General features: G+C 40.3%; 1 protein-coding gene across 1 annotated transcript; it reads right to left on the bottom strand.

Moving 5' to 3' along the window:
• Window positions 1-6,072: 6,072 nt before the first annotated feature.
• LOC139458413 (uncharacterized) lies at window positions 6,073-15,718 on the bottom strand. The gene is made up of 5 exons (XM_071239836.1): window positions 15,707-15,718; window positions 8,652-8,717; window positions 7,766-8,064; window positions 6,985-7,089; window positions 6,073-6,719 (listed from the first exon to the last, which is right to left on the bottom strand). Exons 3-5 carry the CDS (start codon window positions 7,991-7,993, stop codon window positions 6,210-6,212), a joined length of 843 nt encoding a protein of 280 aa, XP_071095937.1. The 5' UTR covers window positions 7,994-8,064; window positions 8,652-8,717; window positions 15,707-15,718; the 3' UTR covers window positions 6,073-6,209.
• Window positions 15,719-16,072: the final 354 nt, after the last annotated feature.

The raw sequence follows: 16,072 nt of genomic DNA, 5'->3' as shown, positions 1-16,072 counted from the left end.
TGGGAACCTACTCATTGTAACCGCGTCGGGTTAAGCCTTCATGACGTCACGCTAACAGATAACTCGCGGATCTTATACAGGTTGTAATGCAATATCTCGCAAAGCCTCGCGCTATAACCAAAACATAGCCTCCGTCTCTCGGAGGGCTTGAGTAAAGAGAATGAGAACCCAAGTCGCGCAGCTTGACCAGTTCTCCCGCGAGCTCCCAGCTAGAGTTGACACTTGTAACTTGCGTGGGAATTACAAATGTATCTCAAACCATTTGTGAGTGTGGCTCGAAGAAGGATCATGAGGGTCAAGATGCTTTAAGGCATCAATGACTCCGACAGGACTCCACCAAATACACTTTAATATGTCTCACTCAAAACATCTGCTTTGGTACAAGGGAGATAACTCCAGAAGGTTTAACATACCAATCAACCTGACATGCACAACTTACAATCTAGACAAGTCAACCTGCATAAGCACTCTATGACGGATGCCACAGACCATTACCAGGACGTGTCTACAGTCAGGATATAGGGCAGTGTGATAGATGCATTCGGAAGATATGAAGACAGACCATCAGTCTGGATGAGAACGTGAAGAGGCTCTACAGGGAGCCATGGCAACAGTAACCGTCTCCAAGTCAATCAAACAATGTAGACATGTTTCAGTTCCTTGCAGACGAAAAAGTAGAAATATTTCTGTCTCATTCGAAATGTTGAATAGATTAATGGGTGACTGCCAAAACATAAGGCGACAACATGTAATTGTAAAATAGGTCCATTAGGTTGGATCTTCTCAGTCAACATAATACCTGCTATACTGCCCGGAAAAATGAGAAGGAATGATGGGTAAAGTTTATTTATAAGCATTGACTGTATATTTCTTTCGGTTCATTGAGGGACGGATTCATACAGTTTCCACATCGGTTTTTCAATTCATACCTCAATGAACCGAAAACAATACACAGTCAATGCTTATAATTGAATTCGAAAACGTAAAACATGTTTTATCTGCAATAGTGTTTCCCAAAACAGTCGTATATGTCAAAGCAGACAATAATGACGAGATTGATAAACATTCCACGTGTATGAATACAAACTGTGGCGTGGCATGAATCATATGATCGTTTAATTTATGCACATAACTTGACACGCCTACACAGTCAGTAGCCAATCAACGGAGCATAGGATCAAAATAATGCTCATAGGACCTGTCAATTAAGGCAAGAGGCGGGAAGGACTGTAACAGTCAGACTGTAACGAACCGAAATAAATATGTCCAGGAGAAGGCGGCTGTTTCCAATGACATGGTCAATTACCGCCAGATTCAAACATTACTTCCCTGAAAACGGGAAAACACAGTTGGAAAAATGCTAGTTAGAATTGAAATCAGAAGGCATGAAAAAAACAGGCAATCGAGCCTGCACGTTTGCTGTTTCATTCATTCTCGGCCTTCAGTTTCAAAGGGTAGTTTGGACAATGAATATGCATGAAAGTCGCTGAATGTCCTGTGCATGACGATACACGTGAGCAGAAAGGGAATTCCCTCGACTGTAATATTGGGATTCCCCGACATTCCGCAGTAATAAAAGTAGTGCGCCTCGGTGGGCGTGGCTTATTTTTTTTTCATTCATTGGAAAATTAATGCAACATCACGTGACCAACTCAGCTGATCAGATTGCAGGAATTTCAATGAACACAACGGAAATTTAATGATTAAAAATTGATATCCGTTCCGGGTTTCCTATATTCTTTTACAAGGTCATCAGTCCAGATTTGACTTGTCACAAACCTGCTGTAGTCTCTATGGGCGACAACGTGATTGGAAATATCATTGGATACTAGTATTTGATTGATGAGGCTAATGGGATAGGAACAAACTGACGATGATAGATAGATAAAGTTTATACTACCTAAAAAGCAGCAACATCTCTGCATGTGTTCACAGCAGACGAAATTCTGAATTAACATATCTTTTTCATCGCTTTCAAAGGAGTCAGTGGATATTTTAACGTGTCACTGGCTTTTCCGGATCATTGACAACTTGATTGTCTGGTTCGTCAACAGGCAATCGTCGAATGAAAGGAGTACCATTGTGTGGCGCCATGCTATACATGTATTTACCATCCTGTGATCGTGTGATGAATACAGAACTCTATATTCCAGAAAGACACTTATTACACTTATAGCAACTCTGTTCCCTTTATCTACATTTCAATACGGACCCCCTCGTGAAGGTAGAGTTACATTGCTTGAGCATGTGACAAAACGACTTCACAATAAAGGCAGCTATGCAAAGTAAAAAAATGCAATCAAAACCATTCAAGCCAACAAAAAAACAGAAATAGTTGAGAATCGGGCTTACAAAAACGTAGACGCGAACACAAGAAGTGCAAACAATACGTGCGGTGTCAAGATGACATGACTGTTGTAACCAAATAACCAGACATGCGCTTCTCGCATACAGCGTTACTATACCCGCACTGTAGAGGTACGGGTGGGGCGGTGAGGTAGTCTATAGGTTAAAGCGTTCGCTCGTCACACCGAAGACCTGGGTTCGATTCCCCACCTGGGTACAATGTGTGAAGCCCATGTGTGGTGTTCGCCTGCCATGATATTGCTGGAATATAGCTAAAAGCGGCGTAAAACCATACTCACTCACTCACTGTAGAGGTAATGGGGTATACTATATATCCCTTCCCTACCAATAGCTGATGATAATCCCGACCTAATATAATGCAAATATTTCTTATTCATTTCAAATGTCTTTCCCTGCTGCAGGTTGAACTTGATATCTAATGTTGTGTTCGAACTAGCCAATTAACATCTTTGAAAACGTAGACAGGAGCACAATACTCCTGAAAATCCTACATTCTCATAACACATTCAGTTTGTATACCAGCTTAGTGCAGAGGTTATACGACATATACCGTCTGCTACCATTAGCAATAGTGGGCTTCGTGTGTAGTCTTTGAATATCGTTGCACAGAATAGACTAACTGTCAATGCAGAAGGCAAATTGAAGCAAGTTACATGATTCATTGACAATAAAAAAAATAGGAGGCAAGAATATTTGGTTTGTACTTTCATTGTTCCACTTTGACAATAACCTTCACACTTAGATATATTACTTTCATAATTTTCGTTTAAGCTGTAATAATGCGTTTCACACGCAGTTCATTCCAAATATAACTGGCACATGTCTGTGTTAATGAATTTCAGTGGTCCATTCATATAATTTTAACAGATATTTTGTCCTTTGCGCCAATTTTTTATCTGTTTCGGCGGATAACCTAGACTGGTTGTTCTCTGGCATTGACAATTCATATTTCAGTGGCCAAGATTCACAAAAGTGAGTGAGTGAGTTTTACGTCGCTTTCAGTAATATTCCCGCAATATCACGGTGGGGGACACCAGAAATGAGGTTTACACAGTGTACTGATGTATGAAATCGAAACCGGGTCTTCGGCGTGACGAAGACGCTTTAGCCACCAGGCTACGCCACCGCCCCTAAAAATTCACAATATGACCAATCAATGTACTGGAATGAGTGAGTAAGTGTGGTTTTCCGCTGCTTTTAGCAATATTACAGCAATATCACGGCAGGGGACATCGATCAGAAATGGGCTTCACACATTGTACCCATGTGGGGAATCTAACCCTAGCCTTCGAGTGAGACTACACTCACTATTTTGAGGTTGATCTTTTGTTGTGTAGGTCTGTGTCTAGTTGTTTGCTGATTGTTGCACCAATGGACTGTCAAGGGTTGAGGGGCTGTGGTGAGGTGAGGTCAGGTGAGGTCAGGTCAGGTCAGGTCAGGTCAGGTCAGGTCAGGTCAGGTCAGGTCAGGTGAAGGTATGCCGTCACAATGAGCCTTGTCTAAATACATTTACTGTGGTAGGTACATCGCAAGGAAAACACGATGCACACAGAAGACAATTCATGTCGAGGTTACACAATAATACGCAGGTGGTGTCTACATCATGTGAGGGTGGTTTGGTAAGCCTAGCGGGTTACTCACACTGAAGACACACGTTCCATTCCGGAAATAGGTGAGCTCTCTGAAGAGTACATCCGGTGTCCTGTCTTGATGGTAGTATGACCGACATGTAGGTAAAATTGGCGTCAAATCCAAAGCCCTCATAACTCACGGGATATCATATTAGTGATCACTCAAATAAGGGTCATGTAAAGAAAGAAAACAGTAAGGTGAGGTGAAAAGGCAAATTTTCAGAAAAATGGCAAACACAGACATTTTTTGACTGTGAGTATTGTGTTTTCTAAAATAAACCCTTATGGTTAACATACTATCTAAATATAAGCCAGTGTCCATATATTATATATTTGCTACAGCCAATCTCTGCAACTGCCCATTGCGTCACATCCGTCATAGGACGCCTTGCATTAAAACGGACTGCATTACGTTAGATATTGAAATGTGCCTTCTACTGATAACAGGAGCAGATTTGAATTTACTTCGTAGTGGAATTAATGTACTCAGACGATCTTGTCTTTGTGTCGTTTCGTTGGGCCTGCCACACCCAGGTCTCATTGCAACCCCACCCGTTTGACGGTACTTGTCCCACAGTCGAGAAATTACATGGTATGTAAAAATACAACTCAACGATAACTACATTCAACTCTTTATTTCCCTTATTGTTTATGGGTTGTATATATTTTGTTGTCAAAACACATCAAAAGAATGGTCTACCCTCACAAATATTTCAGTGTCAAGCTAAATAAGCATTTCATATATCCATACGTGTGTGTAGTGGAAGGCAATATGTCTACAGTCAAGTATTTAACCAGGCGAAATTGTGTACTAGATACCACGTACCAAATACTGAAAAGGTATTAAAACAGAGTACAAAAGAACTATCCATGTATAAATATGTCTACTGAAGGGATAGTGTCTGTATGTTGCCTCATAATGTATCTGGCGGAGCTCACCATAACACCATTGGAAGAATTACATTGCAACAGTCCTCAATATATGTTTGCATCTCTGGTGTGCATCTGCCAGATTGTTGCGGATCACCAGTCCCGTACATTATATATCTACAAAAGAACATCAGTATGACCTTCATTTTCACGCAGTCACAACGGCTTGGTTGTAGCCGAAGCATTTAACACAGCTCTGTGGTGCTCTGTTGAATATGATGTGGTGTGAGAAACAAGATAACATAGAAGTTTGAATTTATGTGAATGGTTTGGATTTCATTTATGAATTAACACACCAGTCACCACGTCTTTCCTTGACATGTTGTGTGTGGTGTGCAGTTGGACCTTTTAACCGGTTAGTAATGTTTCAGAGGAAAATTGGGGCGGTGGGGAAGCCTAGTGGTCCCCCGCCGTGACTTTGATGGTATATTGCTAAAAGCGGCGTAAAAAACATATTCACCCACTTGTTCACCCAATCAGAAGAAAACCAATCTGTTACAAGTTTATGTAAGTATGATTGACATCAACCGGGAGTTTACGAAGGAAAAAGTAATGTTTTCCAGGTCTAAACGTTGGTGGTGTTTGCTATTTCCGTCAGTTTGTGAGGCAGATGCAGTTTTCAATCATAGAACTCATTAAAACTCCAAACGTCGTCTAACGACTTCAATATAATATAACATCCAATAAGCTTGACTTAGAAAGACAAAAGGTTTAATTAGAGTTCATGTTCATTACTGGCTATGTGTAAACATTAGCGGGAATATCTGTGCAAAGGAGCAACCAACTTCCTCCTTTAACGAGTATCGAATCTATATATTAGATCTGAACCACCTCTGTGGTGAGGTGGATAGAGCATCTGCCAGGAGAACAGAAGATTCGATATTCTTTCCCCTAGCCGCGCCATAGCAAAAGACACCCCCCCCCCCCCCCCCCCCCCCCCCCCACACACACACACACACACACACACACGCATATGTGCATGCACGTCGCAACATAAATGCAATAATCTTAAGCGCAACGTTAACCACATTTCACTTTACCTGTATAACGTCAAGGCTATCCATATGTGATTGTTTACAATAACCTCCTAATTAAATCCCAGTGTGACCAATGTCATCAGGTTGTTACTTTTACTTTTACCATTACTGCTTTAGGCATTCGTCACGATATGGCTGAATTATTGCCGATGTGACGTAAAGCATAAACTCACTCACTCCCTCTAGGCACAATTTCAGAAAAAAAACTTAAAACTTAACAAGTGCAGGGGCATTTCATTGAACATCATATTCCTAAGTGATCAAAATAGTGTACTTTATCCTCTTTCTGTATGTTAATGTATTTTCTAGACAGAGTAAATGATTGCTCATTGCCCCAGAACAATTTGGCTAGAAGTACATTCAGAGCTGCTTGGTCAAACCTGTGACATTTGTTATATTTTCTGACGTGTGTATAACACACTATAAGCTTCTCTGGGTCGGAAGGGCACATGCATCTGGAATCCAATGCACATGCGATCCAGGGCTTAAGTATCGCCTCTCTGATGAAACGCTCATTCTTAAAAACTAGAAAAGTCGCTGCCATCTCGCCCACCTGAGCAAAATGACATGTCTGTTCACTGAAATAATCAAATGTTATTTTTTGTACGTGATCCGAGATTGCATATTGTGGAGGGTACACTGGCATGATGGCGCCTTTCGTGTTGGCTTCTTTGATGAGTGGTCCAATTGCTGACTTTTGGAATCTTACGGATGCATCAGCCCAAATCAAAATGTCCGTGGAGCGAATGTTTGCCTGAAAGTAATATAATACAAAGTATATCATGTTATACATCACAAAACCGGTTCGCCCCGATCTTGTTTCCATGTTTCCATTACCCGTGCTCGTTGGTTTCACCAAAGTGGAAAACGTCTGAGACCTGCATTTATTTCGGGCTTACCTCCCACATTAAACTGGAATACTGTTCAAAGATGCGTCAAACCTACTTACTTACTCATTATCGGCGTCACTGACTAGATACAGTTAATCTTAGTACGGATTTAACCATAAAAAATGTTACCTCAATAATGAATGGTTTCCACGTGTAACATCTTAGTTTTTGGTGCATGTGTGGCATTTTCTCCACAGGATACCGTCGTACCTCGCACCGGCAATGTTTCTTCAACTGAAATATGACCATGAATGAGTCGTTATTATCGTTGCTTTCGCTATTGTGTTTGTTGCAAGACCTGTCTTATATGGATATCTGGTTGTCCCAATGTCTACAGCAAAAATATCTCATTTCGAACTCATTCACGTCGATATATCGTTGATGTATTCTTAGAGTCACGGTAACCAGGAAAAGTTATCTTAAATGTATAACTTATCACTTATATAAGCAACTGTTACCTGACTGGCCTTATTGATGTCACTGTTGACCACTACTTTTACTTGATTACTTCATCAAGGTTCACTGAAGGTCAACTTATGTGAGCAACTATTACCTGACTGACCTAATTGGTTTCACTGTTGAACACTACTTTTTCTTGATTACGTGATTCAGGTTCACTTCACATTCATCTAATGGCAGATGATTGAATACAAATTTCGGGTTATTACGCTTAGATCTCTTATATTCGGATACAACGTGAATATGCGGGGAATGGCGTCTTGCATCATTTATTCGTGATACTAAATTGCGATTGATATGTTGCAAATGTTATGCCAACAGTTCGGCAATACGAGAGGGGGACGTAAGAAATATACCTTACATTTTAGCGAGATACATTGAAAAAAAGTATAATTGGTCTCCGACAATTAGAATCCGACATGTGTTAAGTAAGATAAATTTACTTATTTACCTGTTCTCTCTGCTTTGAATCCAGCCCAAGATCGTAGTAAACAAAGGTGTAGTTATCCAGCTCAGGGAACACGTTCTGGTGAAGGCTCTGAATCAAGCCCTGCGATTCAAGGAAGTGATCGGACGACGCGCCTGTTACGATAAGAACCCGCGTGCCAGAATGCCGGACTTTCATCACCTCCATGATGTGATCCCTCAGAGTTGTATTGACAGTTTCTGTAAGCTGCATGACACTTTGTAATCTTCCCTCAAATCCCTGAGCAGTCCTCTTGCTGCACTTTGTGTCGTAGCATGGAGTGGCTGCAATACGAGAAAAAATAAAATGGGAAACATTGTTTGAACTTAATTTAGAGGGACGCAAGATCCGAGTGATTAACGCCAAGGCCAGATAATATATAGTCTCGGTTATCTGCCAGAACACATTGCATTGGGCGTAAAAAGCAAAATAGTGGTGGAATATTATGAATGGATCACACACAGACAGTAATGACACCAGGTGTTAGCTAAAAGAGGAGGCTTCTTCTGCCAACTGGTTACACCCGCCACACAAAACGAAAACACTATACATGACGCTAAAACTGCAGACATAAAGTGAGCGTTTCTTGGTAGAATGAAGCCGCGCAGCAGTATTCCTGCCATGCGAAAGTACAGCCATAACTAAATAACTCGAACTCCTGGAATCACCCCGAAGGCGTTTCCAAAGTTCAAGACAATCGGAGTGCCTGTATCAGACGCTAGTACGATAATGATTCGAGCGAAGCAACCAAGTTGCGTCAACAAAACGATGTATCCACATAAAAAAATGGCATGTTGACAAGATGAATTTTGAACAGCAAGAGAATACGTGGAACACAGCAGCAACAGAAAAGTAGAGATGATTAACTTACATCCTGGTGTCTCGCTGCAGGACTTCAGAGGCGGGTTGGGTTTCCATAACCCAGCAGTTTGAATAGCTGAATAAATCAGAAAAATGTTGCATTATGTTTTACAATTATGGACGAAAGCACTTGAATACCTGACTTTGGATGTTATCGGATTTAGTTTCAGATAGCTTTTTCAATGACATTAGTATGACTGTGACATTTAATGTAAACTCAACAATATCTAATAAAGCACACGTTTCCTTGATGTGTTAATGATCTATGTTGAATGATGACACACTGTTGACATCAACATGTCACTGGGGTTTATCGATTAAGCGCATTGAGTATGACACCAAAGACACTATATGTGTCCTTAATCCTCTCTTCGTTACCTAAATATGTGACATATTCTGAAAGGCAAAACTGTAACTAGGAATCTTCAATACTTTTTATATTGCATGCCACAATCGACAAGACACCATAGATGCCCCATACACAACTTCTATGTACGTTACTTGTACAACACAACACATACCAAAGGTAAACAACGGTGAACAACCAATCTCAATTATTCGTCGAAACAGAGTCCATTGGCCGTAAAAGGCAAACAAGCCATGAAATGGATCAATGAAAACGACACCGGGTGTCTACTCTACTGGTTGCAGCTGCCACTCCAAACACTTGTCAAGGCTCTAATTAGGAATAGTAACGATCAGGCGTTTGGCTATATTGTACACCAGGCAATTGCTAGTCAGGCAGTTAGGCCATCAGTAATGAAACTAATTAATACAATATTTAATAATCAGTTTTAGGACACAATTAACAAAACAGAATTGACTTTAATTCTTATAAAAGAATTGCGTAAAGTGCATCGATAACTCACGAACCTGATATCTAAATTAACGTTTCATTCTGATGCAAGCACAATGTATGCATCATCAATGATCTACATACCACGTTATGGCTGTAATATTGTCGATGTGACGTTAATTTTTAACTCACTCACTCACTCACTCTAGATACCAATTCTAGAGCAACACATTTAAACATACACTACACACAAATTGTTTGACTGATAAAGACAATATACGTGTTCATTTTCAGTTAATTTGTCTGTAATGTAGGAAAACAGGGCAGCCTCGTTTCACCTCCTTTCACAGTCAAATCGTCAGGAAACTTAAGGTCCGGATTATAGAAACATTGTTATGGCGTGAGGCCCATCGTAAAATTGAGCAGGGACGAAACAGGTCCGGATCCGAATAAAAATCATTTCGTTGTATTTGTAAGCACTCTCGGGGTTTTTTTCTCGGTGATTTATATTGAAGACATGGTCATAGGAATTATCACTTGTCAATAAACGCTGCAGCTCGCAATAACAGTAAACCTGTTTTGTCGAAAACCTCTCTGCCAAGTGTATAACCCTACGTTTATCAAGCATATGGAGTTTGAAAATGTACCTTTTATTTTCGCCTTGAAGTCTTGTAGCAGCGTAACCTTGGGATGCGCTGGAAACGTGTATGCAAAGTTCAAAATTAATTGTAAATGCATGAGGGCAGTCGTCATTCTCGTCAGCAGTAGCAGCATCGTCGTCATCGTCGTCGTCGTTATCATTATCATTAGAATTGGTCGGCTCGGAGTCAGTATGATGTGTTTCTTTAGATTATACATATTAAACAGTGGCATGGTATCTCAGTGGGCCAGCACTATGAAATCGGCATTAACAAAAAGCAGCCACACACATATATACACATACACGCGTGCATGCACGTCACTGTATAAATGCAATAATCTCGAACGCAACGTTCTCCTCACCGAGGACAATTATTTCTATCATTGTTATGTACAGATTAAAAATAAACAATTCAGCAAGAGCTTGGTTGATCAGTCAGGCACAGTCAGGCTGGTAAGGCTCATCATCAGCTCAGGCCCCTTGCCACCTCTACACGCAGCCCAGACGGCAAATGGGACTTCTCCTGGGAAGCGCTGCCTGGTCAAACCCACCCAGAACTTTTCGGAGAATGTGAAGACTCCCCAATGCCTTCTGCATTACCCAGATTGTCAGAAGGGCAGTATTTCCTGCAAACCCAGGTACTCTCCCAATCTCAGTCAACAGATTGGGAAGTACCAAGAAGGCACTTAGAACAATGGGGAGTCGGACAACTTGGCACTTGGGATGCAAGCGTGACATTTCGAAAGCAGGATCTGTATATTTGCCATGTTTTTCCTGAACCTTGTCTATCACATTTGTGTCAAAAGGGACAGAAAAATCAATAATATAAATGATTTCTTTGGATTTATCAAACAGGACACGATCAGGTTTGTTGGGCTGGATACGAATGAGGCTGTATAAGGGCCTGTTCCAAAGAATTTTGTATTTATCATTTTCCATGACGCCCTCTACATATTCTGGGTCGAACCATGGATGGACCATGGATGTGTCAAGACCACAAGAATGGCGAAGATGGTAATAACATGATCGAGCCACTCCCTCATGTCGCTTAAGATATAGTGTTTGTTCTAAAGCTGGGCATCCACTGACAATGTGTTGGTCAGTCTCATTAAATTTATTACATAATCTTACATTTCATATTTACATTTTGATTTTGATCACACATTGACGGTTTCGAGTGGAAAGTGACTGGTCCTGAGCAGTGAACAGAATGCCTTCTGTTTCACTATTCAGGCCAGACGACTTCATCCAAGCGAGGGACTCTGCAGGATTGCTTATGTTCTCAACACACTGCACATAAACTCGATGCAGTGGTTGTTCAAAAAGCCTCTTCTTGAAAAACTGAGTCTGGGCCTATTTGGCACTTCGCTTGGTTGACAAGCAGTCAAGCAGTACAGAACCCTCAACAAAATCAACACTGGCATAGGGATTATGTCCGACATGCTTGGCTCGTTTTAGAAATCTGTGGAATGTCTTAATTTCATCATGAGTGTGCAAAAGTGAACAAATCAATTCTATCATGAAGAGCCTCCACATTATTCAAGCCTCGTCCTCCTATCATAATTGGTAAATATAAGCGATTGAGGGAAGAGCGAGGGTGGTGGGATCTATTGTCTGACATCATTCCTCGTGTGAGGGTGTCAATACCCTGAATTTCTTGTTTCATCCAATCAACAACACCAAAAGCATAAGTATTTGTGGCTTTTACTTTGTTGCAAGCGTTGAGCTCTGAACTCCAGATTTTCTTAAGTCTACACTTGTACTCTGCCCGAAGTTTTTCCTTGATATGGGCATAGGCCTGACCTTCCACGAGATGGTCAATAATTCCTCCAAGTAAACTGACTGATCCTCCCTCTTCTACCTTGCTACGTTTCAGATGAAGATATTGCATTTGTCGAGTCCAAAGGACATGCCAATATCATTAGAAAAGGACTTGACAAGGAGAATCTGTTTTCTGAGTGTGGATCCTCCATTGGCAATAAGTTCAAGGTCATCCATGCAAATGAGGTAAGTAAGGGGTGTTGGGGATCTGTGCTGAGGAGGTCCAAGATGATAACCTTCCTCTTTACTAAGTGATAAGCTTAAAGGATTTAATGACAAACAGAACAGCAAAGGACTGAAAGAATCGCCCTGAACTATTCCTCTTCTGATAGAAATTGGTTCCGAAGTCACCACCTGCCCCTGCGAATACATCTCAAGTTGAGTTGACCAGCAAGTCATTCTTAGCCTTTGTAGATTATTTAGATTACTTAGTTCTATCCCACTGACGTTTGTAATCTGAGTTAGCTAGAGATGGTAGTTTAATTATTGGTATAATAGTGTATATTAACGTGAGTGAGTGAGTTGGGTTTAAGGCCACTTTTAACAGCATTCCAGTTATATAACGACGTGTCAGCTTAGTGTGGGAGGAAAGCCCGAAGTGATGCAGGTCTCAGACGTTTACCACTTCAGTGAAACCCACGAACACGGGTATGCTGCTGACAAACCTAGAAACATAATCGGGGCGAAACAGGATTCGAACCCACAATCATAGGTTTCTGGCGTTCCAAGGGACGCAACTCGGCACAGCGAATCACGGCGCCTTAGATGACTGGGCCACCCGTGTATATTAACACGATAATAGTATATATTAAAAGTCTCTAAGGAGTTCTGATATTGTCATTGTTCATCTGTTTGAAATGTTTAGTTTCTATTGTCAGTACTGTGTAACTGAAACGTATATGCACCACTAGTCGAACAGTGGTCACACACATGATGTTGTAGAGAAAGTAGTGTTTCCATAGTGTCAGTAATGTCACCGGTCACAGGCGTTTATACAGATGACATTGTGTACAATGTAGTGTTTCCATAGTGTCAGTAATGTCACCGGTCACAGGCGTTTATACAGATGACATTGTGTACAATGTAGTGTTTCCATAGTGTCAGTAATGTCACCTGTAACAGGCGTTTATACAGATGACATTGTGTACAATGTAGTGTTTCCATAGTGTCAGTAATGTCACCTGTCACAGGCGTTTATACAGATGACATTGTGTACAATGTAGTGTTTCCATAGTGTCAGTAATGTCACCTGTCACAGGCGTTTATACAGATGACATTGTGTACAATGTAGTGTTTCCATAGTGTCATTAATGTCACAAGTCACAGGCGTTTATACAGATGACATTGTGTACAATGTAGTGTTTCCATAGTGTCAGTAATGTCACCTGTCACAGGCGTTTATACAGATGACATTGTGTACAGTGTAGTGTTTCCATAGTGTCAGTAATGTCACCTGTCACAGGCGTTTATACAGATGACATTGTGTACAATGTAGTGTTTCCATAGTGTCATTAATGTCACCGGTCACAAGTGTTTACATATGAAACATTTTGCAGAATGTAGTTTTTCAATAGTGTCAACGGTCAGAGGTGTTTATAAAAAGAACACTTTATAGAATGTAGAGTTTCCATAGTGTCACTAGTGTCATTGGTCGCAAGTTTGATATCATTAAGATTGTAGTGTTCCCATAGTGTTAATAGCTCATTGCTGCATCAGACACGTGAAGATCCCGGGTAAAATAGGTCTTCAGCTACCTACCTATTCTTGCCGTAAGAGGCGACTAAGGGGATCGTGTGTTCCAGACTCGACCACCATCATACAGCTGGAATCTTGCTGATAACGGGCGTTAAACAACAAAGAAACGAACATTGCTGCATAAACACAGAGTAATGTTATCATAGTGTTGTTGATGACAATAAAGGTAGCAGGTGTTCACACAAAATACACAAAAAAGCAAGTACTGTTCCAGATATGGTTGCCATGCGACTGGTCGTTTATTCAGACGGGGAATAATCTATTTTCAACTGAACAAAGTTAGTAAGATATTACGTGCATTTGGAAAATAATGATTTTGCATAAGCAGTGTCAATTCATTCTTCCCCGATCGATGCGACCTTGCACGAATTATCGATCATCTGGCATGGAAACAATAGATCGCTCTCGGCCAAATTCATAATAAATGTAATATGAGAAACTACACCCAACAATTATTAACATGCCTTTGTCAGTAAACTCTTGTATGCAATAGGCATGTGGGAAATCTGAGTGCAGAGAAAATAATTGCACTTGTTTGCTGAATGTCACATGTCTTCTCAGGGACCAAGGTTCCTTTTTTCATTGATCTTGACGCTAAGCTGCCTAACCGGTTATCTAACCCACATCGACAGTAGAATAATTTCAATACACCGTTGAGGACAATCAAGACTATCTGCTGCATAGAGTGCGGTATGATTCTTGGTAATAAGGAATGTGTCTGCAAATGGGTATGATCTGGTTTCAACATAGACACAAGTTCTTGCAATATATCTTTCAATATGCCAACATGCATCAGTAGCTATACATTGGTATCAGTTAATGTACACTGATGTAACTTACATCACATTGGTGTTGCTTACATTACACCCATGTTACTTACTGAACACCGATGTCAGTTACTCTACACTGTTGTCAGTTTCATTACACTGTCAGTTACTTCACACTGTCAGTTACTTTACACTGATGTCAGCTACTTCACACTGATGTCAGTTACTTTACACTGATGTCAGTTACTTTACACTTATGTCAGTTACTTTACACTGTGAGTTACTATACACTGTCAGTTCCTTCACACTGATGTCAGTTACTTTACACTGTGAGTTACTATACACTGTCAGTTCCTTTACACTGATGTCAGTTACTTTACACTGATGTCAGTTACCGTAGACTGTCAGTTACGTTACACTTATGTCAGTTACTTTACGCTGATGCTTGTTACTCTCACTCATGTCAGTTTCTTCGCACTGATGTAAGTTACTTCACACTGATGTCAGTTACTCTACATTGATGTCAGTTACTTTACACTGTAATCAGTTACTTTACACTGATGTCAGTTACTTAACACTGTCAGTTACTTCACACTGATGTCAGTTACTGTAGACTGTCAGATACTTTACGCTGATGTCAGTTACTTCACACTGATGTCAGTTACTTAACACGGTCATTTACTTTACACTGATGTCAGTTACTTTACACTGATGTCAGTTACTTTACACTAATGTCAGTTACTTTACAGTGATTGTCAGTTACTTTACACCGTCAGTTACGATATACTGTCAGTTACTTTACACTGATGTCAGTTACTTAACACTAATGTCAGTTACTTCACACTGATGTCAGCTACTTAACAATAATGTCAGCTACTTCACACTGATGTCAGTTACGTTATACTGTCATTTATTTTACACTGATGCCAGTTGCTTTACACTAATGTCAGTTACTTTACACTGATGTCAGTTACTTTACACTGATGTCAGTTACTTTACACTGATGTCAGTTACTTGACACTAATGTCAGTTCCTTTACACTGATGTCAGTTCCTTTACACTGATGTCAGTTACTTTACACTGATGTCAGTTACCATACACTGTCGGTTACTTTACACTAATGTCAGTTACTTTACACTGATGTCAGTTATTTTAAACCGATGTCAGTTATTTTAAACCGATGTCAGTTATATTACACTGTCATTTACTTTACACTGTCAGTTATTTCACACCGATGTCATGTATATTACAGTGATGTAAGATAATCATGTTACAGTATCACTTACTTTCAGGCGCTCCTTCACGTGAAACCCGTTTGACTGTAACTCCCAGGATCAGACACACCGTTAAAATAACGGCACCTGCAACATTACTACCTTCACTGTTCATTCTCTCAGATACAAAAACAACAGTGAATCTAGATATCCAACTTGCTACTCAATATTTGCAAAATATGAATAAACATTCTTTACAATGCATACACTTTATCCCGTGTGTGAAATATTATTGCCATTTTGAAATATAAATCAAAATAGTAGCCGAGGGGAAAATCGATTTCCCAGCCAAAATAACTAACAAAAGGTGGACCTAGATGATTCCTTGAACACTGTAGACCGTGGACTGAAATGAACACAATTTTGTTGCTTTAATGT

Source organism: Haliotis cracherodii, unplaced genomic scaffold (genome assembly GCF_022045235.1).
Source record: "Haliotis cracherodii isolate W230 unplaced genomic scaffold, xgHalCrac1.p SCAF_12, whole genome shotgun sequence".
Lineage (NCBI taxonomy): Eukaryota > Metazoa > Mollusca > Gastropoda > Lepetellida > Haliotidae > Haliotis > Haliotis cracherodii.
Note: the sequence above shows the minus strand (reverse complement) of the source record. Positions and strands in the feature narration are given on the sequence as shown.

Bases quoted from the DNA above. Each gene is read 5' to 3' on its own strand.
- LOC139458413 (XM_071239836.1), bottom strand. From the start codon at position 7,993: ATGCAGCTTACAGAAACTGTCAATACAACTCTGAGGGATCACATCATG. The intron at 7,090-7,765 runs GTAAATAAGTAA...GTCATATTTCAG, and splicing joins ATTCAAAGCAGAGAGAACAG to TTGAAGAAACATTGCCGGTG. The intron at 6,720-6,984 runs GTAACATTTTTT...TATTACTTTCAG, and splicing joins GGAAACCATTCATTATTGAG to GCAAACATTCGCTCCACGGA.